Source organism: Talpa occidentalis, unplaced genomic scaffold (assembly GCF_014898055.3).
Source record: "Talpa occidentalis isolate TD23 unplaced genomic scaffold, MPIMG_talOcc4v2.1 talOcc4.12, whole genome shotgun sequence".
Classification (NCBI taxonomy): domain Eukaryota; kingdom Metazoa; phylum Chordata; class Mammalia; order Eulipotyphla; family Talpidae; genus Talpa; species Talpa occidentalis.
The window spans coordinates 47380257-47406189 of NW_023601212.1; the positions used below are offsets into that span (position 1 = coordinate 47380257).

The 25933-nt window shown below is 51.2% G+C and overlaps 1 protein-coding gene and 1 long non-coding RNA gene across 2 annotated transcripts in view; one reads left to right on the forward strand and one right to left on the reverse strand.

Annotated features, from left to right (window-relative positions):
* The window catches only part of ELL (elongation factor for RNA polymerase II), a 62511-nt gene extending 41073 nt beyond the window's left edge, over positions 1-21438 (reverse strand). Inside the window, exon 1 of the mRNA XM_037506186.2 lies at positions 21284-21438. Within this exon, the coding sequence (XP_037362083.1) occupies positions 21284-21418 (135 nt within the window). The 5' untranslated portion in view covers positions 21419-21438. The remainder of the gene's footprint in view (positions 1-21283) is intronic.
* On the forward strand, positions 20945-25830 carry LOC129145493 (uncharacterized). The gene is made up of 3 exons (XR_008551121.1): positions 20945-20989; positions 23760-23820; positions 25751-25830. It is a non-coding gene; the product is annotated as an uncharacterized LOC129145493 (long non-coding RNA).
* Positions 25831-25933: the final 103 nt, after the last annotated feature.

Below are 25933 nucleotides of genomic sequence, written 5' to 3' on the forward strand. Positions count from 1 at the left end.
CTAGGAAGCAGGATCCTGTATGGGAGGAGTGTCCAACTCCCTTTATAGCAGAGGGAGAGGGGTGAAAGGCACCAAACAGAAGCTGGTCACATGCCTACAACCCTACTGGGGAGGGAAGTAGGGATCCCATCCCCAAGCTGAGTTAGCAGAAGTCAGGTCCCTTCAGGAGTCTCCACTGGGGTGGGAGTGGGCAAACCGGCCCCAGCTCTCTCAGTTTCCCCTACTCTGGCCACAACCTGGCTGTTGCATTGTCCTACTGACCTGATGTGGGTTGCAAGGTTGGCAGAGGGCCACAAGCTCAGGCAGTAACTCCGAGAGGACCACTCTGGTGCATCTGCTTCCTGCCCACAGGGCAGATGCTTGTACACTGGGGTTATGGTGGGAAGGTTTGGACAGGCATGGAGATGCATCAAGTCCCACCTCTTCTCCAAGGGGCAATGATGAATCATAAGAGGCCCTTGCTTCAATGCTTGCTTCAATGTTCCACTCAGTCCCCCTCAACCTTCCAACAGGTATGACCAGCTTCTTTCTTCCAAGGGGGGCAGGGGGACGACTGAGGCTCAAGATCATGCCTGCATCCCAGGACACTCAACCCAAACTCGCCAGGATTCAAGGAGGCACCTTTTGGTACCACCAAGGAGATACCAGAACACACCAGCCATGAATGCCAGCTGTGCCTTGTGTGTGCTGTGTGGCACGTCTGCAGGCAGCCACAGCCTCGTGCAGCACCTCCTCTGGATGCAACAGAGGCCCCAGCACTGGCTCCACACCAACCCAGGCTGCAGTTCTGAATAAGACAGGCTCCAGATCTCAGAGCACGATTCAGAGTGACTGCCAAGCTCAGGAACCGGCAGTGTGTTGTGAGGAAGCAGGGGCCAGGAAAGTGGGACCACATTGGCTCAGCTGCTTTCAGGTGAGATCCGATGGGTGTACCATGCCTGGTATTTTCAACTTTCTGGGCTCCAGATAAACAAAAACAGGTCAGATGCAAGAAACCATCATTTCAAGGTTCCTAAAAGTACATCTGTATAAGGGGCACCATGAAGCCAGCCTCTCACTGTGGCCATGATCCAGCTTTCCAGATGCCAAACACCACTCCACCAAACATCAGGGAGGAAAGATGAGTCTCCTGCCTTCCTACTCATCAACTCCAAGTCCTGAGAACCATTTTATTTCAGGCCTGAAATGACACTTCAAGAGAAGCTTACCATCTGTGCCATCGCATAAGTACAGCTGGCAGGACTCCAGTCCACATCAGCCAGAGGAAGACAGTGGTCTATCTACTTAGGAAGATAGGCTGTTCCGCCCTGCTGGTCATATGTCAGCAGGAGATGGTGCAGCACCACCCACACCCTTTGTGGACTTCCTAGCCAGGAAAACGGAACTGACCAGGATACAGGGTCTGGTTAACTTGGGGCCTCCACACCCCTCCCTCACAGTCTAGGTCAGGGCACCTTCCTCCACACTGAACCATAGCTGGGGGAAAACCAGCCTTGCTTGTACCACGTAAAAGCCATGTGACTGGGCCTCCCTTATGGCATAGCGGTTAAGTCTCAGCACTAAAAAGCTATCGCCAGCCACTGCAGCATGAATTCGATCCCCAGCAAGGGAGCTAACCCACATGGCACAGCAGACCTCTCCTGACTCGCCTGCTGCTCCCCTCAGCAGTGTATTTCAGTAGATCTGCCTGTTCTGCTCCCCACTCTGTCTCTGGTGAATCCTCTCACCCAGCTCCCCACACCTCTGGCCTATACCCCAGTTCTTGCATGCATAAATAAAATAAATCTTCAAAAAATAATAAAACAGAGGCCTCCTTGGTGGCGCAAGGGGTTAAGATGCAACCTATGAAACAGTCCACAGCCTCTGCAGCACGAATTCAATCCCTGACCAGGGAGCAACCCACATGGCGCAGCAGACCTCTCCTGACTCACCTGCTGCTCCCCTCAGCAGTGTATTTCAGTAGATCTGCCTGTTCTGCTCCCCCCTCTGTCTCTGTTGAATCCTCTCACCGCCCACACCTCTGGACTGTACCCTAGCTCTTGTATGCATAAATAAATAAATCTTTCTTTTTTTAAGATTTATTTATTCATGCATACAAGAACATAAATAAATAAATCTTTTTTTTAAGATGCATTTATTCGTGCATACAAGAACCAGGGTACAGGCCAGGTGTGCGGGAGGGTGAGCGGTTTCACCAGAGACAGAGCAGGGAAATGAATAGGCAGACTGACCGAAATACACCGCTGAGGGGAGCAGCGGGCAAGACAGGAGTGGTCTGTCCCACCATGTGGGTATCTCGCCGGCCGGCCAGAATTGAACCTGCGCTGCAGAGGCTGCGGACAGCTTCACAACGCTGTGCTCAACCACCTGCACCACGGGGGAGGCCCTAAATAAATAAATCTTAAAACAAAAAAAAAAAATAGGGCCTCCCTGGTGGCACGGCAGGTTGAGTGCAGCGCTGTGAAGCTGCCCACAGCCTCTGCAGTGCGGGTTTGATTCCCGGCCGGCCAGGGAGATTCCCACATGGCACGGCAGGCCTCTCCTGTCGCACCTGCTGCTCCCCTCAGCAATGTATTTCGGTCTGTCTGCCTGTTCTGCTCCCCGCTCTGTCTCTGGTGAATCTTCTCACCCTCCCACGCCTCTGGCCTGTACCTCAGCTCTTGTGTAAAAATGAATTAAGTCTTAAAAAAATAATAATAATAAAACAAAAGCCATGTGACCTAATAGAGACACAGGGTCTCTCTGGCTCTACCCTGCATGGCAGCTAGCTTACTCACTAGGCTACAGAAAGAACATGGCTACAGAAGAGCACAGACCTGCTCTGTCACACACGTGGCCTCACTTGGGTCCTGTTTCTGAACACTAGAAAATAAAGCATTGCCAACATTCTTTACAAAAACAGCCACACTAATGCCAGAAGAGGGCTTGGTTGCCAGGGTCAGGGAGACCCTGCTCCCTCCATCAGCATGTGCCCTTGGGGACGCTGGCTCTGGGACTGCACTGTAAAATGAAAACAGGTTCTTTCCTTTCGAAGGCTAAGTAGGGTGCTAGTTAGGTGACATCCTCAACCCCTACTGGCAGCACAGCGGTCACAATGGCCATGTGACTGCCACAGTAACAGATCAGTTGCAGAGGATGATGGTAGGGAGAAAGGATGCTGGCAGAAGAAGGAGGGGGTGGTGGGGTGTTTTTTGGGGGGTGGAAAGGGAGGGGGAGTGTCGGGCACACTAGAGGCTCCACCAGTGACAGCTAATGGGATAGCCTTGCTCCCAAAATGACAAGCCATCAAAGCCAAAAAATCCTTCCCAAAACCATACTGACATTCAGGAAAGTGATAAAGTGTCATGATAAGGATAGTAAGTGCTCCTTCAAGCAAAATAAGATGACTGCCATGCTTGTGTTCCACGTCTGTCACATATGTAGCAGGTATCCCCTGAGGATCCCTGTGTACAGCGAAGGACCCAGGGAACAGATACAGCCACCCTCGGGTAATGAGGCCTGTGGGTATAGAGGCTTCCAAGATCTGTGGCCACAACCAAGAGCCATCTATGCTGATGAAGTGCTTTCCCAGGGTTGTGGGTGTGACAGGAGCGAGTCAGGAGGGGATGTACGACAAGCGGGGCAAAGGGTACAGGTAGCAGGGAAGAATGAGGCAAAGGCAAGCAGAACAGCGGGCATTCTGTGAGGGGTGCAGGGACGGTGGGGCCAACAGAACCAGGAGGTAAGTTTACCTTAGATTCTGAACAGCTTACTTTCCTCACACACAAAAATTACTGCCCAGTGAGGATCAGATATTCAGAATCAAAAGATCAAATACCCCACCGAGGACATTCAAACACTTAGCATGGTACTTTCCAAAACCCCAGCTTTGTAGGAAGAAAACGAAAGAGGCTGAGAAGGCAGGGCGGCATGGAGACAACTAGAACACCCTACAGCCACATCACGAATTGCAGGGCAGAGAAGCAAGGCATGGTGTGGAACATGGTCAGAGTTCTGCAAGGAAGCCTGTTGACCTTCCTCTTTTTGCTTTTGAGCTGACTCAGTCAGGAAAGTTCGGGACCATAAATGCCAAATCCTAAAGCCCCTCCCTGGAGACCACTCAGCAGCCTGACAAGACTGGGTTAAGGACACAGGCCTAGGCTCCAGCAAACAGCCCATGCTGCCATCCAGGGCATTCCACTAGAGACAGGCTGCAGGGGCTAGGAGTACCCTGGAGTAGGGGTTACTGACTAGGACCCCATAAGACCAGGAACTCAAGGAGGGCCACCAATTCCTGGGCAGAGTCAGATTCCCCTCATACCCCCGCACTCACACACTCCCACCCGCAATGGCAGGGGCTAAGCATAGAACTACCTGGCCCCCAGGGAGCAGTCTGTTTTCTGCTTTATAAAGTGGCACTTTGGGGCCTCCCTGGTGGCGCAAGGGGTTAAGCACAGCACTGTGAAGCTATCTGCAGTCTCTGCAGCGAAGGTTCAATCCCCAGCCGGCCAGGGAGCTAACCACATGGTGCAGCAGACCTCTCCTGACTCGTCCACTGCTCCCCTCAGCAGTGTATTTCAGTCAATCCACCTGTTCTTCTCCCCACTCTGTCTCTGGTGAATCCTCTCACGTCCCACACCTCTGGCCTGTATCCAGGTTCTTGTATATGTAAATAAATAAATCCTAAAAAAAAAAAAAATATATGTAAAGTGGCACTTATATTCTCAAGAGTGGCACATAGTGGCACATATTCTCAAGAAGAAAAGAGTGAAATCAGTATAACATACCAGGTCCAAGCCCACAGGGATGGAGTGCATCCAGCTGCACAACCTATCCCGGGGGCACGCCGTTGCTCCAGGCAGCTTGGGAGGAAGCACCACCACCAGTGGTGAGAACCCGGATAATGTGGGTGAAAGGAGGTGGCAGGCTTTATTTTTGGAAAAGGATCTAGCAGAGCTGGAGAACAGCGAAGGGGGGCGAGAACTGACACACTTTCAGGGCCTCCCAGGACACTCACAGCCACTGGCAGAGCTCTAACAGGAGCTGGGCTATAGAATGGGCAGGAGGAGGACGCTGGCCCTCAGGCAGAGGATAGAACAGATCATAAGAGTGAGCTGGACAAAGGACACACAGATTCAGCCCCACTTTGTGTTAATCTGCAAAGTTCTCTGCATGCCAACAGGGCCCTGGAGGTGGAACAGGAGCACAGCCCTGGGAACACACTGAGTGCTGGGGAACATGGAAGGAGACCGTGGCTCTCCAGGAACAGAGGAAGAGGCCATGAAACCAGAAGGAAAAGCATTCCAGCACAGAGAACTGACGCAGCACCTACGTTTCCTAAAGCTCAGGCTCAGTGGTGCCAAGTGCCCTGGCCAGCCTGCCCACCAACGACCCTAGCAACCTCAAGAAAGGGTCTCCCGGGCCTCCTGGGGTATAGGCCCTCCCCACACATACACACCCGGAGCCAGAATTCCACTTTTTCTTCGAGTGAGAGAAAATCCCTTCTCCAGGGAGCCCTGCAGCCTGCACATGGGATCAGAGCTCAGGGACTATTACTCTTTACTCAGGACCCTGCAGTCCAGTGTTAAGGTCACACTTGTGGGCTGGCACATAGGTTTGGTTACCTGGGGTCTAGCTATTGCCTGGCCAAAGGTAAGGGATATCCAGATTTCATAGCTACTCTACCTGTCACAGCCCATTGGCTCACTCCCCTGCTCCATCTGGGATAAGGAGTCTGAGAGGGCAGGTCAGGAAGCCACTGAGCCCAAAGAATACACACACCTGTGCCAAGGCAGTGCAAGGGGGTGGGCTAGATTGGGTGGGAGACTCAGTTGAAGATCTGGCCCTCTGGGCTGAACAAATCCACCCTTCTGTTTTTAAGATGTGATTTTGTGGGGCTTCCCTGGTGGTGCAGGGGTTAGTCTCAGCACTATCACCAGCCATGGCAGCATGAGTAAGATCCTGGCTAGGGAGCTACCCACATGGCGCAGCAGACCTCTCCTGTCTCAGTCTTACCCACTGCTCCCCTCAGCAGTGTATTTCAGTAGATCCACCTGTTCTGCTCCCCACTCTGTGTCTGGTGAATCCTCTCATCTGCCTCCCCCACACCACTGGCCTATATCCTAGATCTTCTAAGCAAAAATAAAATAAAATATTAAAAAAAAAAACAGAACATGGCCTGCCCTATACCTTGACAGGACATCAGCTCAGACACATAGAACCTGTGTGCCTAAGCCCACTGAACACCACATGAGTGTGGGGCAGCAGAGACAGCCTCCCCAGGTCTGCAAGTTGGCTCAGAACCAACCCCCGCATGGTCAATGCCAGGCATCCTGCCACATAACCCTAGGCATAGGTCCCATGTCCTGTGTCCTGCTGTGATCTGTTTGTTAACACCCACCCCCGAGCTTTTCCACCCTCACGTGCAACATGACTACACTCACCCCTGAATGCTGGGTCCCACTGGGAGCCCTGAGAAGTGGTATAGAGGCAGGAGCCATGTCCATTCAGATAAGCTATTCATGAGGCCAAGCTGTGCCCAGAGGTCACAAATTTGTCAATTCCTGTCCAGGATCAGAGAATTCACACTCAACAGACCAAGATCAGGCAGAAGAGAGGCAGGCAGCAAGAGCCATGTGTAGACCCACAGAGAAGTGCAATTGGGTTCTGAGGCATGGACCCTGAGGGACCACTCCCCACCCCTGGGGAAGAAAGGGACCCAAAGCCTCGCACCCGTGCATCAGCAGGGCATCAGTCCAATGTCTGCTTAATAGCTAGTGAGCCATGCCCTGCGTGCCTAGGTGCAGGCAGACACATTCCTAAGCTCCACCCTCATGCGGCAGGTTCAATCAGGGTCCACTAATCTAGTCTGCTCAGAGACAAGAGGGACTGCTCCCCACAGAGACACTAGGTGGGAGTGGTAAGAGCAGAAAGGGCCAGGGACCATGGATCATTTATCTTACAATCTAGATCAGATGCCACCACTGAATCCTCAATACCATTCCACGTCTAGTCAGGGGGAGCAGGCACACACTGCAGACTCAAGTGGCTCTAAATACACATGAGGCCCTGTGTATAGTCAGGACAGTCTCAACCCCAGAACAGGCTATAGACAATACGGACACATGTGACCAGTGTTGGGGTTCTGCCCCACTGTGAGGCCAGCACATTTCACGGGCACAAACAGGTGAGCAAGTGTCTGACACCAAAAATAGTGTGACCAGGGGCAGGACCTGCCCCACCTCAAGTCAGACATCCTCTGAAATCCCCCTCCTGGGACATCCCCTGCATGTTACTCCCACTCTCAGAACATCCCCCGCAGTGTCAATCTGCACCTCACCTGTGTCAGTACTATAGCCCACCCAATTCTGAAAAGGGAAAAGCAACATGGAAAAATAAGGATAGCCAAATCATGCCATCTCTGCTGATAGAACCAGAAATCATAGCCCCTTGGAGAGGTCTGCCCAAGAAAACCTTCACTGGGGGGCTCAATCACTGGCATCTCACTGAATCTATCTACAGGTGGCCCTTGCCACAAGTATATGCACACTCACTACTGAGGAGTGGGAGACGCTACTACCCACCACAGAGACTTGCCTATAATCACTACCATGGTCATTCCCCATGCCAGAAAGCACACATTTGAAAGACCACCATGGAGGTAGCCCTTACTGGGCACAATCCCCCTCAGAGACAAAATGGCCAGAAGGGGCTGTGCCAGGGCCCCAGAGGAACTGGAGGCCACGGTGGGGGGTGGGGGGAGAAAAGGGGAGTCTTTTCTGTCCAAGCTGTGGGCCTATGCTTTCAGAGTTCATCAACAGGGCACCAAGAAAAAAAACAGCTGCTGGACAATGTGCCAGGCTGGATGTTAAGCCTGAGAAAAGCTCCTGGGAAACCCAGGGACCTGCACCAGGAGGCAGCACTCATGTCTGCAGGAACTGAGAGGGCAGGCCATCCTAGAGTGGTTGCCCTCCTGCTTGAGGCTTCATTTATCTAGTTGACCACCAACCGTGAGTCAACCACTGCCCCCTAGGACTTGCCTCAGAGAAATGGATGGGCTAGAGTAAAAGAACCCCCACAAAGTCTCAGTGGCAGGCCATCTGTCAGGGCTCAGGGCTCCAGGACCCAGCATAGGGGCCCAGAAGTCAAGGTTTGAGCTTCATGTAGGACAGCATGTTCTGCACACACAGAGGCCTTAGGTCACACTCTCTAACACTGTAACCTTGCTGGCAGGGCTCCTCGGTAAAGGGCTGAAGAATCAGTGTCTCAGATTTTCAGGGCTGCATCCCAATAAAACTTTAAGGGCCTCCCTAGTGGCGCAAGGGGTTAAGTCTCAGCACTATGAAGCTAGCCACAGCCACTGAGGCATGAGTTCGATCCCCATGCAGGGAGCTAACCCACATGGTGTGGCAGACCTCTCCTGTTTCGCCTGCTCCTCCCCTCAGCAGTGTATTTCAGAAGATCCGCCTGTTCTGCTCCCCGCTCTGTCTCTGGTGAATCCTCTCACCCCTGCAACTCTGGCCTGTACCCCAGTTCTTATATGCATAAATAAATCTTAAAAAAAAACTCTATTTAGGGGCCTCCCCAATGGCACAGTGGGTGGAGTGCCACACTGTGAAGCTGTCTGCAGCCTCAGCAGCGAGGGTTCAATTCCAGCCAGCCAGGGAGCAACCCACATGGCATAGCAGACCTCTCCTGCCTCGCCCGCTGCTCCCCTCAGCAGAGTCCTCAGTCCGACTGCCTGTTCCGCTACCCGCTCCGTCTCTGGTGAATTTTCTCACCCCCTCCCGCACCTCTGGCCTGTACCCCAGTTCTTGTATAAATAAATCTTTTAAAAAAAAAAAAAAACCTTTATTTATAAACATGAGTGGCAAGCTGGACTTGCACCTCAGGCAGACTCTAAGGTTGACACGACAAAAGAATGTACCAAGCCAGCCCACCTCACTGGCAATCTCATCCAATTCTGCTCACTCAACAAAACAGAAAATGTGCCTAAGCCTTGGTTTGGGGGACCGGCAGATAGGACAGCGACACTGAGCACAGATGATAGACCTAAGCTTCCCGGGGGGCAAAAAGAGGTTGATGAGTCTGACCACTAATTCCAAGAGGAATGAGCAGCCAGGAGGATTCAGGAGGGAAACCATCAGAACCTGAAAATGATAGGGTGAGATATGAATTTGTTACTCCAACCCTTCTTGATTCACTGAGTGCTCCTGTCAGAAATGTTATGCGAAGGCCTTAAATCACTCCCTCCTGCTTCAGGGAGAACCACAATGACCTATATAGGAAGCTAAATTTCCCTGAAAAGTGACTGTTTAAAAAGAGGGGTGGAGGGAGAGGAAGTTCCTGACCCAGTTCATTTCCTCAGGCCACCCCATGCCCACAAGTCCACACAGCACCACTCACACTGGGAGCTGCAGGAGGAAGAGAGGCAATTGCAGGCTGGGCAAAGGGCATGACCTCCCCACTGGGAACTCCCAGCAAGTGGCTATCTCTGCCCTCAGGCCGCCCTACCCTCACCTTCACATGAAGTCCCAGGCAGGATCAGGCTGGTCCCACAATGGTCACTGTGATTCAGCATGGGACACAAAGAGAACACTGCCCCTTTCTGATTCACTGTGCGCATTCCCGAGCTTACAGGACAGAATCCTGGCTACCCTCACCTCAGGGCCTCTGTCTGGTGTACATTAGGGAGAGGGAAGGGTGGCAAGTCCTGCTGATGACACCAGGAAAACTAAGCCACCTGAGCAATCCTGTGTCACCAGCTTCCTAGTCCTCAGTCCCACTATGTGCTCCTCCCCACAGGTTCTCCAAATCACCCAGGGCCTTTCTACCTCTTCCTGTCCTCACCAGGGCCAGCCCTGCCACCTACACCCAGTCACAGTTTCAGATCCAGGCCACCCAGCTCGCCCTGCCCTTGCTGTTACCTGTGCCCGGTGACACTGCTCTAACTCTTCAGGCAGCCCAAGCCAATCTCCAGCATGGACACCAATGTGCTCCATTCTGCTGGAGTCAGGTGCCCCCTAAGCCCACTCAAGGCTGGGAAATGTCAGAGGTCCCCCTGAACCCTCACTCCCACTGAGTCACATGCACCTCAGCATATATTTAATTAATTTATTTATTCATTTTTTAAATTTGACCAACTTTCTTAACCAGGTGCTTTTGTTTTTTTTTTTTTTTTGCATAGAAGAACTGGGGTACAGGCCAGAGGTGCAAGGAGTAAGAGGATTCACCAGAGACAGAGTGGGGAACAGAACAGGAGTATTTACTCAAGTACACTGCTGAGGGGAGCAGCAGGCGAGACAGGAGAGGTCTGCTGCACCATGTGGGTAGCTCCCTGGCCAGGGATCGAACTCAGGCCATAGCAGTGATAGCAACCTCAGCATATCTCAAAGACAGCCTCACCTTCACCCCATCAAGATTGCTCCTAGCAAAAAAGTAGAAAGCAACAAGTGTTCGCAAGGACATGGAAAAATCAAAGCTTCATGTGCTGCTGGTGGGATGTGAAGTGCCACAACCATGGTGGAACAGTCTGGCAGATTTTTAAAAGTTAAACAAAGAATAAAGATATGGCCCGGCACAATGCAGAAGCGGGGGCTCTGGGGAACTAAGTCAGAGAAAGGTAAATACTGTGTTCTCATTTCTATGTAGAATCAACAAGAAGAAAAAGGAAAGCCAAATTCATAGAAACAGAGTTCAGACTGTAGTTACCAAAGGTGGGGGACTGGGGATTGAGGGGTCAAGAGGTAGAAATTTCAGTTACAAGATAAGTAAGTACTAGGGATGTGATATCCAACACGAAGACTATATCAGCAGTGCTATATGGAAACAGGAAATTTGTTAAAGTAAATCCTAACAGGGGCCTCCCTGGTGGCGCAAGGGGTTAAGCACTGCACTATGAAGCAATCCAAAGCCTCTGCAGCACAAGTTCAATCCCCGATCCTGGGCCGTCAGGGAGCAACCCACATGGTGCAGCAGACCTCTCCTGCCTCGCTCACTGCTCCCCTCAGCAATATGTTTCAGTCAGTCTGCCTGTTCTGTTCCCCACCCTGTCTCTGGTGGATCCTCTCACCCCCCGCATCTCTGGCCTGTACCCCAGCCCTTGTATGCATAAATAAATAAATCTTTAAAAAAAAAAATAAAGTAAATCCTAATAGTTCTCATCACGAGGGAAAAAAAATTTTTTGTATCTATTGATATATGAGATGAGTACTAATAACTAAGTTCATTGTGGTAATCATTTCACATTTGTGGTAATTGTCTCACTATATAAGTCACATGCTGTGTACCTTAACCTTACACAGCGCTGTATGCCAATTACATCTTAATACAATTGAAAAGAGAATGCAGCAGGGACTCAGATCCATACTACACTCATAGTAGCAATGTTTATTCACAGCAGTCAAGAGGTGGAAATAACCCATATTCATCAAAGGATAGTGGAGAAACACAATGCTATCCACCCATACAATGGACTATTATCCAGCCTTAAAAAGAAAGACATTTCTGACACATGCTACAAGGATGAAACTTAACTTTATGCGAGTGAAATAAGGCAAGCACAAAAGGAATCACACAAACAGAAAATACGATGCCAGGTACTAGGGGGGAGAGAAAGGGTAGTATTTAACGGAGACAGTTTCAGTTTGTAAAGATGAAAAAGGTCTGGAGCTAGGAGGGCTCCCTGGTGGTGCAAGGGTTAAAGTCTCAGCACTATCAAGCTATTGCCAGCCAGAGTTAGATACCCCACCAGGGAGCTAACCCACATGGTGCAGCAGACCTCTCCTGTCTCGCTGCTCCCCTCAGCAGTGTGCTTCAGTCAATCTGCCTGTTCTGTTCCCCACTCTGTCTCTGGTGAATCCTCTCCCCCTACCCCCACCACCTCTGGCCTGTAACCCCGTTCTTGTACGCATAAATAAATAAATCTTTAAAAAATAATAAAAATAAAATTAAAAAAAGGAAAGAAAAAGATCTGGAGCTAGATGGATGGTAGTGATGGTCACGTAAGATGTCACTGTGCTTAATGCCACAGATCTATGCACTTAAAAATGATTAAGAAGGGCCTCCCCAGTGGCGCAGCGGTTGAGCACTGGGTTGCGAAGCTGCCCGCAGCCTCTGCTGCGCCGGTTCAATCCCCGGCTGCTCCCCGGCCACTGGAGCAGGGTCCCACATGGCGCGCAGACCTCTCCTGCCGCCCGCTGCTCCCCTCAGCAGTGTGCTTCGGTCCTTCTGCCTGCTCTGCTCCCTGCTCTGGCTCTGGTGAATTCTCTCACCCTCCCGCGCTTCTGACTGTACCCAGTGCTTGTATAAACAAACAAACAAATAAATAAATAAAAATCTTTAAAAAAAAAAATTAAAAAAAAAAAAATGATTAAGAAGGTAAATCTCATGTTATTTATAATTAATTTTAAAACCATAGAGGTTTGAAGAAGTTCCAGGTAAAGACTGGTCTTAATTGGTCTCAGCACTCTCAAGGTCCCCTGATCACAGACCCACTCAGCAGGGGGATGTCCTTAAGTGGACACAAGCAGCATGGAGATGATGCTCACGCTGGTCCTGGGAAGGGCTGTGAGCTGTCTACATCACACAGGGCAAAGCAGTTATAGCCACCTAGTCCGGGCTTCCCTGGATGACCGAATTAACCCGTTCCCAGACCAGGCCCTTGACCACCACAGCCTACCTCCCTCCCTAGACTGCGCTCTCAGATCTCGTTCAGGGATCTCACACAGACATCAGCAACCTCGGCATCATCCCACGTATTCCACCTGCCTTGCCTCTAGTGGACACCCCTACCATGTTTTAAGGTGGTCTCCCCCACAGAGCTGTGGAAGCCAGGAGGCAAGGCCTGGCAAAACTGCTTACCACCACCCTATACATAGCACAGTGCAGATACCAATCAGTCTGATAAACAGGGCACCACAGTCACATGCATGTGCCTACTTGGGCAGCAGTGGCCTGGGACTCCTCTGGCCCCTTGCCACCATGACTTGCTGTTTCGGCCCAGAAAGAGGCCAGGGGCATAAGGAGAGATATAGCAGGCGACAGCCCATCATTCCTCACAGACCTTGGCCAGGGCCCAGCATACCTGGGCTAGAAGTCAAAGGGGAGAGAAACCCCACTTCACACCCCAGGACCAGAATTCTGGAACAGAAAGGGATTTAATCCCTGGAGGCTATCCTCATGTGGATGCCCCTGAAAGCAAGACTCAATGTTCACACCCCAGCACAGCAGCTACCTTCTGGGAGGGCTCAGCACAGTCATCCCCTAGATCAGCACTTCCCTCCTTCCTGGGCTCCATCTAAATGCTGCCCACTCCACCACCAAATGCTACCATCACCACCATGTTGCTCAAGGGGTAAGGAAGGAGGATAGATGGGAGGGTCCAGCTTCCTCCAACACAGTGCAGGGCCTCTGCAGAAAGAAAGCTGCTGAGGAAACTGCGGAACATCATTTCTTTATTTAAAAAAAGAAATCTTTAACAGTAGTAATAAATCCTTACTCCCAAGGACTTCCCATTCTCAGGTTGATTTCACGAGACACTCACAAAGGGGAAGGGGCAGTTAGCACCCACATAGTTCAGTCATCTGGCATCTGGGCACCCTGGAAAGCTCTGTGAGCACAGGTTCACCAGGAAACTGAGGCAAGAGCAAGAGCCAGCAGATCAGGCTCCCAGGGTGTCAGTAGATGTGTGCTAGAGTCAGCCGACCTGAGCCCAGCATGACAGCCTCAGCATCCTCCGTTGTTAAAACACCCACCCTCAGAATGAAGATGTATAGACATAGGGGCAGCAAGATCAACAATGAGGAGCTGACACTCGCCAACAGGTTTGGCACAGCCCCAGAGAAAGAGAGACACATGGGGAAGTTGGCCCCTTCACCAAGCTTTAGGCTCCCCATCTGAAGAAAAGCTAAGAGAACATCCAGGACAACTCATCACATCTCAAAGGCAGTCAATGGTGGGCTCAGCTACACCAGGGATGCCTGTTTTGGGGGGCATCTGGAACTTGGGAATCAGGAAAGGTCAAGAGGTTATCAGCCCACACTTTCTTCTGTGCATTTGCCTGGGGTCACTGCTCTCCATAAACCCCAGCCGCAGCTCCCCCAGGTCCAGTAACTAGTTGACACCAGCACCAGCACAATAAGGGAAACCTGGCATCTCACTGCCCCAAGCAAAGAATACAATCCAAGAAACAAAAAGTTAGTCTGTAGCTCCCTGAGCCACCTTGTCCCTTCACAACCACCTCAAACTGTAAGAACCAAGACATACACCCCTAGGGACAAAGGTAGCAACCTAAAAAGACCTGAGCTGTGCAGCCAGCATCACCAAGGCGGTATGCCAATGCCATCCACCTCACCTACAATGCCAATGTCAAGGGCAAGGACATGTGCCCAACACCACCCGTGAACCTGTCACAGCTCTCTGATGGCTGCAGTCATCTCTCCTCCCACTGAAAAGTAATTCCAAGGGTAACCATCAGCATCTCTTCAAGCTCCACATAACCTGACTCCTACAAACACAGCTCAAAATTGAGAAGTAAGCCAAGCAAGTAAAAACAGTCCCACTGTAATCCCCCAAACAGGAAAGACTGTGAATGTCCACTTTCTGAACCAGGCTCCCAAATACTTCCCATGCCCCACGCCCATGCCCCAAACACCCGAGATCACACCCTCAGAGCCCCTATCCCTGGTCTCGTCCAGCCTCTGCAACCTTCTACCCAACAGTCCTAACTTCATCCCCAGGCTTGAATTCAACTTATAACACATACAGTGATCGCACCTGCAGCCTCATGCCCCATTCCCAAAATACAGTCCTCAGCAGGGGACTGGCACCAGGAATCCTTGGGATCAGTGTGTGCCCAGAACACAAAGTGCACAAAGAACACTGACTTCTTAAGGTATGCGCTGCACAGAAGACACAGCCACTAAGAAATAAAACTTACTCTCAGGATAAAAATCAGACCTTTACAGTGTTGGAAAGAGTGAGAGCTAGGGCTACATGGGAAGATGACATGACAGGAAGGCACGAAGGCACAACAGCCTGGGACCACAGGACAGGGATTCAGGTATTCTGCAAGTTTCCACACTGAGCTGTGCCACTTTTACAGTAAAAATAAAACTTTCACACACACCACTTTTTTTTTTTTTTTTTTTTTTTTTAAAGATTTATTTATTTATTTATACAACCAGTGGGTACAGTCAGAAGCGTGGGAGGGTGAAAGAATTCACCAGAGTCAGAGCGGGGAGCAGAGCAGGCAGAAGGACCGAAGTACACCGCTGAGGGGAGCAGCGGGCGGCAGGGGAGGTCTGCGCGCCATGCGGGATCCTCCTCCGGTGGCCGGGGAGCAGTCGGGGATCGAACCGGCGCTGCAGAGGCTGCGGGCAGCTTCGCAACCCAGCGCTCAACCGCTGTGCCACCAGGGAGGCCCCACACACACCACTTTTAAACAAGAGTCAGTGACCCCAAGAATTTCACAAATAAGCATAGCTTCCACTCCTCAAGGTAAACTCCTCCCGCCCCAAGGAAATAATCAGTCTCAGATTTCCATACAGCCACTTGGTGGGTATAGGAAGTCTCCCCTCTGTGAGGCGAACAGGGACACCAGCTTTTTTTAATTAAAAAGTGACAAGACAGGGCCTCCCCTGGTAGTGCAGTGGTTGAGCGCTGGGCTGCGAGGCTGCCTGAAGCCTCTGTAGCGCCGGTTCGTTCTCCAGCTGCCGGTAAGAGTCCCTAAAAAAAAAAAAAGTGACAAGACAGCCACACTTCATGGCTATCTGTCACTCACTACACTTACAGGTTAGAGGTTGTCAGGAAGATGGTTTTCAAAAGTGTCCCTTTGGGCTCTGGGTGACCGCAAAGCAGTCCCACATCACTGGAGGTGGCTCTCAGACAATCCAAACCCTATCAGCCACAGACTAAGGAAAAACTCATAAAGGCGGATGGGGGGATTGGGGAAGAGTGCTAAAATGAAGATCCAGGAGAGGCCATCATGCTAGCTGTGCTACTGCCCCAGGAGAGGCGATTTTCCAGAACCAGGATCTGCTCTGGCCCAAGGATGTGGTACAGGAGAAACAGCTTATTTTCCAAGGACTCCACAAAGATGTCACAATCTGGGTCTGATGTCAAAACCGCTTCAAAGGTGATGAACTCTGGCCTCAAGATGAGTCAACAGAGGGTGGGTTTCCGCACGCAGCCTGCTGTTTACACACAATCACCTTGGCAAAGGGAAATGCAGCCAGAAGCCCAAGTCAAGGGTCACACTGGCTGTGTGCCTCACATGCAGCCTACTGCCAACAATCCCCACACCCCAGGTTCTTCATGCCATGAAACATGCGCCGTCTGGAAAGGCACACCCTACTCCAGAACCATCAGCACCCACCTTATATTACACAAGCAGACTGAACCCTACAGGCAGCAGGCAGGAGACAGGGGACCAGGCTCCTATTTCCCGTGGGTCAGTCCACCCCAACCCCAATGCCCAGCCCACCCACAGCCCTTCAGAGGTGACAGACTTGGGGCCACACACACATTCCAGCCCAGTTCCAGAGATTCCTAAGGTAATTCCCAGAGTCTTTGCCAGGCTCAGAACTGAGAGACAGAAGCAGGGGAGGGGAGTGGAAAGGGTGAATGGGGAGGCACTCATGCACACACATGGTCCACAGAAGCTGATCGTAGGCACCTTTAAGCTTTCTCTGGGAAAGGCACAGCCAGCAACTTCAGAAATTAAAAGGGCCACTCATCCTCCCTGGTGGTGCAAGGGGTTAAGTCTCAGCACTATCAAGTTGTTGGCAGTGACTGCAGCACTAGCCTGATCAGCTAATCCACATGACAACAGCCTCTCCTATCTCTCCTACAGCTCCCCTCAACAGGCAGTAGATCTGCCTGTTCTGCTCCCCACTGTCTCTAGAGGATCCTCTTACCTCTCCCTCACCTCTGGCCTATACCCTAGTTCTTGTATGCATAAATAAATAAATCTTTCAAAAATAATAATAATGGGGGCTCCCTGGTGGTGCAAGGGGTTAAGATGCAGCCTATGAAGATGTCTGCAGCCACTGCAGCACGAGTTCAATCCCAGGCCAGGGAGATACCAACATGGTGCGGCAGACCTCTCCTGACTCACCCACTGCTCCCCTCAGCAGTGTACTTCGGTCAATCTGACTGTTCTGTTCCCCACTCTGTCTCTGGTGAATCCTCTCACCTCCCACACCTCTGGCCTGTACCCCAGTTTTTATATGCATAAATAAATTTTTTAAATAATAATAAAAGGGCCACTCATGTCAACAAGATTCACAGGAGTCTAGAACATTAGTGTGTAATGGGAACTCCAGCCCACAGTGGGATCCCCTCTGAGCTGTGTCCTGGGGGCTCCAAATCCCTCCCAACTCAAGAAGCATCCTGGGCCAACAATACTGCCCCTCAGAGCCTCAACTGTTTGTCCTCAACAAACAGCCTTCTAGCCAAAGGTGTCAAGAGAATGACATGTGCTGGAGAAAGGGCTCACAAGGGTCTGGTCCCAACAAAGGACGGTGCCAAATAGTCCATATGGCTAGCAAGAGGTTACCCTGCTTGGGGCCAGGAAGCATACTCCCCAGGAAGAGTCTATGATTGGTGGGAAGGAACAGGGACTAAATTAAAGCTCCACTGTTATGTGCCCAGACCCACACAACCACCACCTGTGCAGCATGGGTCCAGAACAGCTACCCCCACACTTTCCCCAACCCATCACGTCTCCAGGCCTGTGCATGTGACGAGCTAGAACCTCCTTGCTCCCCACAAGACTCCTTACCAGATGACCTTGGATCTGGCACCTCCCAATCATTATCCTTTCAGAAGAACCATCGTCATACTCCCCCAAAATTCACATCCCCCCAATCATCACATGTCCCTCTGTCATCACATTCCCCCATCATTACACTATTCATTTTATTTTCTTCCTGACACTGATCCTGATGGGTTCTCAGGCTGATTTCTGTACCAACCTATTTCTTATCTGTTTTCTGTCTCTAGAATGTCAGTTTATGTCACTAGGAGTCCATCGTGCTCACTCATGGATGCACAGCCCCCAAGCAAGGGCCTGTAGACCAGTCACTCCTTTAGACTCTACAGATGCAGGAGCCCAGGCCCCCTGTCTTCTACAGGGACCACACCACCTCCAGGTGGGGACCAGCACCAAAGGCTAAAAGCACAAGGCTGAGGGCTACACAGGACCCCAGGCCCTAGGAAGAGGAATAGAGCTGAGAGAAGACAGGCCACTGGGACAGCATATTCCTGAGAGGAGGAGAATCAGGACTGGCAGGGAAGAGGGTGTTCAGCCCTGACCAAGTCTCAAACAAGAAAATCAAGATTTAAACCCAGATAGGCTCCAAGCACCAGGTTCTTGGGCCCTCCCTGGGCCTCAGTTTTTCCTGAACAGCAACATACTCCTGTCCAAACAGTTCATAGTCTAGGAGAACAGTCTAGCAACAGAACCCACCAAATCCAAGGTGGTAAAGCCAGTAAGTGCCACAGGGAGGGTCACTTTCTCAGAATGGTCACAGATACCTCTCCAGGAGGCCTGGGCTAAGATCTTGGAAGACATACACACTTCCTCTGTCCGCTCCTGGAAGAAAGCCATCACAGCCCCAGGAGAGGCTACCAGGACTCCCTTGAATTTGCATATTCAAGGAGAAATCACTTGGAGCACAAAGTGAAGATCTTAAAAAAAAAAAAAAGGGGGGGGGGCCTCCCTGTGGTGCAAGGGATTAAGCACTGCAATATGAAGCAATTTGCGGCCTCTGCAGCACGAGTTTGATCCCGGCCAGGGAGCAACCCACATGGCACAGCAGACCTCTCCTGTCTCTCCCGCTGCTCCCTCAGCAGTGAGTGTATTTCAATCAATCTGCCTGTTCTGCTCCCCTCTCTGTCTCTGGTGAATCCTCTCACCCCCCACACCTCTGGCCTGTACCCCAGCTCTTGTATGCATAAATAAATGAATCTTTAAAAAATAAAAAAAAATTTTAAAATGACAATAAGCTTCATTTATAACTCAAAAGAAAACAAAAACGATATAGCGCTACAGTTTTACTTTTCAGCTCTTCCAGGCTGGCCACCAGGCCTGCACAAAGGCAGCTCAGATGTGAGGACCCTCTGGAGGAAAAAACAGTGGGTAGTTCTACCCAGACTGCTCCAACAGCCAGATCTCATGCTTATTATAGCAGCAGAACATTTCATGAGAAGTTCCGTTCCACATCTGAATTTGTAAGTGCCCCTTTTGCAATTAAAAAAATACTAATAAAACCCGCTCCACAAGTTGCTATTGGCACAAAGGAGTTATTCAGCAACCTTTCCCATGCCCACCACCCAAAAGCAGCCAGTGCACCTAAGTTGCCCCAGTTTTAACTCTGTCCACCACACAACCCAATAGGGAAGATTACAAAAACTGCCAAGTACCTTAAATTACCAGTCAGGTTCTGAGAAAAACACAAATTTGGGTCACCCCCAAAATTCAGCCTGACCAGTCAACGTGCATCAAATAGCCTGGAAAAATTCTTCAAGGAGTCCTGGCTAGTCAATACTAACTACGCAGCTGGCATGGGATAGTCTCAACTCTGCTGCTCTACCTTCATTCCCACATGAGGAAGAGCCAGCTTAGTTAGGGGATGTAACCAACACCCAAATTAAATATAGCAGCATGACAGCATAAGGTGGACTTACGGACAGGCCTTCCTGACAGCTGGATCAAGTGAGGGCAGCAGGCAGGAAGGCGTGACCAGGTACCAAGTTCACCTCATTTACATGACTCAGGAGCTCTCCCCCAGCTGTTTCTAGGAAAGCCTGCCTTCCTGCACAACAAGGAAGAATCACTCAGGGAAAAAGACTCAGGGCTGGAATCCACCAGAAAAGGAGACCCTCACCTCAGGCCCCCTCACCTGCAGGGTTACCTTCACTTCATCTTGGGGGAGACACTGGACAAAGTGGAACTTGAGTCTTCAAAAAAAGGTGAGGGCCCTATTCCATGAGTGAGAAATAGACACCTGCACAGAAAGAAAACAGCCCAAAACGGTAGGAAGAAGCTTAGAAGGGTAGGCACGCAGAAAGTGGTGGGAACCAAACAGGGGAAGAAATTCCCGGCTTAGCTAATGGTGCTGAACAAGTCCAAGGCAGGAAGAAACCACATTCCTTCCTCGTTAGTCTCTCTCCTCACCGCCCCAGGCCCCCCCATCCCTGGTATACATAAACACAAACACACACACACACACACACACACATACACACACACACACACACACACACAGAGACTGGGCCTTCCCGAGCCTGACACCAGACTCCCCTGAGGCAAGCAGGAAACAAGCTCCCAAACCACTTCCCCCCAGGACTTGACCACTAGGCACCTGCAACTTCTGTCCCATCACAGGGGGAGGGCGCCATGACATAAACAGAAATGGGAAGCAGCGTTCTGACCAGGGCCCCAGATGTGCCCAAAGTCAGGCCTGAAAAAAAGTACACAGCAGGCCTTCCTCCCCCCAACCCCATTACAGGTGGCAGAACTGAAACACCTCCCACTTCCCCAGATGGGCCCAAATTGGCCCTTGAGAAGTCTGAGTCAGTAGCCAGGTGCAGTGGTAAGAACACCCTTCCTGATGTCCACCAAGGGCTCCGGGTCTGGGAAGGGCACCGTGCCAGAGCCCTCCCCACCCCAGGCACATGAACCTGGAGAAAAGCAGCACCCCCCTCACCCCCAAAAAACCTCCACTCTCCAAAGGTGGAAATAGGGTCACCTGGGAAAGGGAGGCCGGCAGTTGGGAACAAGCTGTCAGTTCCTGCCAAAACACCCCTTCTCAGGAACCAAGAGGAAGACCAAATGGAAGAAAGAATCCAAGAGAGTCACCCAGCGCAGACACAGGTGGGGAACAAGGCCCCCACAGGTGTCCGGACAGTAACCCCACCACCACCCTAAGGAGGATTAAGAAGCAGACCCAAACTCCCTCCCCCCACCGAGGCGCGAACACCGCTACCACACCTTCCCCCATCCCAGGTAAGCTGACCGGTTCCTGTCCAGGTGCCAGGGACGCCAGGTCAGCCTCCGAAGGTCCCAGATGCCAACACGGACGCCCCTGAGCCGGACGCGCAACTTGGGGCCCCTCGGCCGTCTCGGGGTCGCCTCTCGCAGCCGACAGGAGACGCGGCCGTCTGCGTTCTGAGTCAAACAGGCGCCCACCCACACCGCGCCCCGCCAACTCCGGCACTACAGCCCCGCGACTCCCCCGGCCCGGACACAGAGGTGGGGGCGCGTGAGGCCGGTCCTTGGACCCTGACCCCGACGGCTCACCTGGCTGGCGCGATAGCTCTCGAAGGCCCTTAAGGCGCTGTCGGTGAGCTTCACGTGGAACACCGACACTCTGCTGCCGTCGCTGACCCGCCCGCACGACAGCCCGTAACTCCGAGCCTCCTTCAGCGCCGCCATCTTGCGACCATCGTTCCCCGCCCCCCCTCCTCGGCTCCAGCACCGAAGCGCCGGCCCCGCCCCGCCCCGCCCCGCCCCGCCGCCCGCTGACGCGCTGCATTATTCATGAGACGTGATGGCCACGCCCCCTCTGCATCCTGTGTGGCCCGTCATCGCGGCTTCGCTCCCCGCCGACGTGCTGCATTATTCATAAGACGTGGCTTGTCACGCCCCCTACTAGCCCGGCGTTATTCATATTGATGAGAGTGGAAGTCTCTCTCTCTCTCTCTCTCTCTCTCTCTCTCTCTCTCTCTCTCTCTCTTTCTCTCTCTCTCTCTCTCTCTCTCTCTCCCCTCCCCGCGCCCCCCCGCGACCTCCCAAGGCCCTCAGAGGTGGCCACTTCCGTGCCCGGACTCCGCCCCGACACGCGCTCCCGTCTAGGTCCCGCCTCTATATGTATTATTCATATCTCTGACTCAGCCTGGCTCGCCAAAGCCCCGCCTCAAGGGCCTCTGACGTGATATATTATTTATGAGATATCGTCAAGACTTCCGTCTTCGGCTTCTGCAGGAGTTGCAGCGAGGGCGTGGAGGGGGCGGGCCCAACGCCAAACACGTGGTGGGCGGGGCTGGCTGCTTCCGTGTGAGGGCGTGCCTATGCAAACCACCGCGCGTTGGCTGCTGGGCTGGGTTCGTCGGGTGTCCCTAGGTTGGCGAATGGCATTCTCACCTGGGCTGCTGGGGAGGGGCGGGGGGCGGTGTCCATAAACATTGCTCCTGACGGAGTAGACTTTTAATAGAATAAAATCTTATATCAACAAGGGTTGACAGTGATTGTCCACCGCCCCTCTTTAAGAAACATTTCACATAGCATAAAATTAACCCATTTAAAGTACATTCAAAACTGCTACTGCTAGCTAGCAGAAACAATTTCATCACCCCAAAAGGAAAAACTCAAAACACTAAGCAGTCACTCCGCAGGCCTCCCCACTTCCTCACCCCCCGCCCACCCCAATCACTAACCTACTTTCTGTGTCTATGCATTTTCTGTTTTTTTTTTTTAAGAGTTATTTATTTATGCATACCAGAGCTGGGGTATAGGCCAGAAGCTGGGGGTGGGGGGGCAAGGTGAGAGGATTTACCAGAGACAGAGTGGAGAGCAGAATAGGCAGACTTACTGAAATACACTGCTGAGGGGAGCATGTGGGTCAGCTCCCTGACCGGGGATCAAACTCAGGCAGCCATGCCTACAGCTTCATAGTGCTGAGACTTAACCCCTTGCACCACCAGGGAGGCCCCCTATGCATTTTCTTATTCTGGACATTTCGTATCAATGTGTCTGACTTCTCTCATTCAGCATCATGTTTTCAAAATTCATCCATGTGTCAGTGACTCATTCCTTTCTACAACTATGTAATACTCCATTGCACAATGAACTTTTTTTTTCATCCACCCACCTGTTGATGGACATTTAGGCTGTTTCCACTTTTTCACTATCATGTATAGTGCTGCTGTGAACATTCATGTACAGTAGTTTGTATGGACACATACTTTCCCTTCTCTTGGGTCTCCAATTGGGAATGAGGTTGCTGGGTCATATGGTTAACTGTTTCACCTTTGAGGAACAGTCGGACTTTTCCACATGGGCTTTGCCTTACTTTTTTAAGATTTATTTATTTATACAAGAACTGGGGTACAGGCCAGAGGTGCGAGAGGATGAGAGAATGCACTAGAGACAGAGTGGAGAGCAGAACAGGCAGACAGACCGAAAACACTGCTGAGGGGAGCAGGGGGCGAAGCAGGAGAGGTCTGCTGCACCATGTGGGTTTCTCCCTGGCCAGCTGGGAACTGAACCCACGCTGCAGAGGCTGTGGACAGCTTCACAGCGCTGCGCTCAACCCGCTGCACCACTGGGGAGGCCCTGCCTTTTTTTTTTTTTTTTTTGATTGATTTATGCATACAAGAACTGGGGTACATGCCAGAGGTGTGGAGGGTGAGAGGATTCATCAGAGACAGAGTGGGAAACAGAACAGGCAGACTGACCGAAATACACTGCTGAGGGGAGCAGTGGGCGAGACAGAAGAGGTGTACTGAGCCATGTGGGTAGCTCCCTGGCCGGCTGGAGATGGAACTCCTGCTACAGAGGCTGCAGTTACCTTGACAGTGCTGTGCTTAACCCCTTGCACCACCAGGTAGGCCCGACTTTGCCTTTTTATCAATTTCTCCCTTTACAGGTGGTGAAACTGTGGCTGGGGACTAGCCCTGGCTTACCCAGGGAAGTTCCTACCAGGCTCCCAGAGCTCCCTATCTGAGGAGAATTCCTGAGTCCTCTTCTTTTTTTTCTTTTTTCACTTTAATCACAGGTGGTGGTCACAGGATGAAGATTTTGAGGTAGGGAAGAGTCCTGCAATCATCCCAGGCCAGGTAGGTTCATTATCAGTTCTCACAGACAAAAGGAAGAGCCTTTGGTAGATTCTGCAGTCCTTCAATGCTGGAACAGGGAACCTTATACACAGGCAGGCAAACATCAAAAGGGGCTCCTGTACCAGGAGAGAGGCAAACAGCAACTCTGCTGCCGCACCCCCTTTATGCTGTTAAGTGCCCAGAGTCACACAATGGATACATGGTTACAAATGCAAGGCCCCTCCCATTGTTTACTAGATGTGCTAATGGTGAAAAACAGCATTTCAAGCTATGGGCTCTCTGCTGTGTGGAAGGTGAAAAACAGCCTGATTCATTCATTTTCCTTACAGGATGGAAAGTGACAGTAAAGGACCTTCTAATGTCACTAGTAATCTCCTTACCTTTGTCAACACTCTGCCCAAGATGGCACAACCATCCATTCCCGCTCCCACCCCCCAACCTGACTATTAACTGCTCACCCCAAAGGCAATGCTGGAGTCCTTGCAACATTTTCCTGAACTTAATTATCTCCATTTGCAAATAGGGAAAGAAAGACTGGGAGGGCTGAGGCAGATAACATTCACCCACCAAGAGGGCATGGATCTTTCTGATTCAGACCCTTCCTGATTACCTTCCCCTCTGTCACTGACACCTGGGTCTTTGTCTATATATTCAACAAGCACCCCCAGTCTAGGGCTTAACATGGAGTAGGTGTTCAGGAATGTGTGTCAAGTGAACATAGTTCACAACAGTTACCAGCCCATATTGTGGATGAAGTGAATGAGACTCAGAGAGACTGTGAGGTTGTTAGGGGAAAAGGATGTCCTGTGCAAACTCCATACAGGCTTTGTGGATGCCACTGCCACTCCATCAAGACACTGGGAACTACAAATCCCATGATTCCCCAAAGGGAGGTTGCGAGGACCTAAGGGTGGAGTTAAGCAGCCATTTTCTCTGTTTGTAAATAAAACCAGCCATGTTAGTGGGGTCTTTCTCTTGACTCATGCTCTTGGCCAGGCAGGTTTGGTCTCTCTCTTGGCTCATGCTCTTGGCCAGGCAGGTCATTTGGGATTCCAGATTGGTGGAACAGTTAGGATGCATTTAAGAATTTATCTCCCTCATTTCTCCTGAGTTGTTCATTTCCTCATTTCCCCTTCCCTTGTAAATAAACCTTTTGTTAACCTTTTGTGTGTTCCTGCAATTTAAGTCCCCTTTAAGCACACGGTGAGGAACCACAGTCAGGCAACCCGTTTTATATTGGGTTGCTCTGTAACAAGGTGACTGTCTAAATCCAGGGTTGAAATGCCAGGATTATCCACCTCTCCTCAATCAATTGATTCTACAGGAAGGTGGCCAGCACTTGCCCAGTGTGCTGACCATCTATCTACCTACTGTCTGTGCCCAGTCATTTATCAGGGAGGCTGGCAAATATCACAGCAAGCAAGATGTGCTTCTTGGAAGGGTAATGGAAGGGCAGGAATGGGGTTGCTGGGGAGCACAAGAGCTGGAAGAGAGGATGGGGAGGATGGAGAAAGTCAGACAGCCAAATGGAGGACATGGGACAAACTGGCTTTAAGGATTGACCAGCTCCTTCTATTGTTAGGGGGAAAGGATGTCCTGAGCAAACTCCGTACAAGCTTTGTGGACTCCAACCCCACTTCATCAAGACACTAGGAACTACAAATCCCATGATCACCAAAGGGAAGGTTGTGAGGACCTGAGGGTAGAGTTAAGCAACTATGGTCTCTGTTTGAGTAATTAACTGGCCATATGGGGGTTGCTCTCTTGGCCACCCCAGGAGCTTGGTTTTTCCACCTGTGAGCGTTTAGTGTAGATGATTTTCAGGCTTTTCTGCCCTCCTGCCATTAGAATTGCCCTGCCTGATGGGGCACCTGCATTCTGTTACATTGTTATAACTTATATTGTTTACTTCTGTGGGTCATGGCAGCAGTATTGAGAGATTCACCAACAGAAGCAGAGGCAGAAGAGCCAGGAGAGAGGAGGGAAGAAAGAACACCAGAGAAGCCCAGAGTGAAGACTTGCCAGGGGCTTGGAGGCCTGTGGGCCTCCTGGCCCCTGGCACCCCTGAATGCTGTGTACCTGGTTGCTGTGCTACATGTAAAGCTCAATAAAA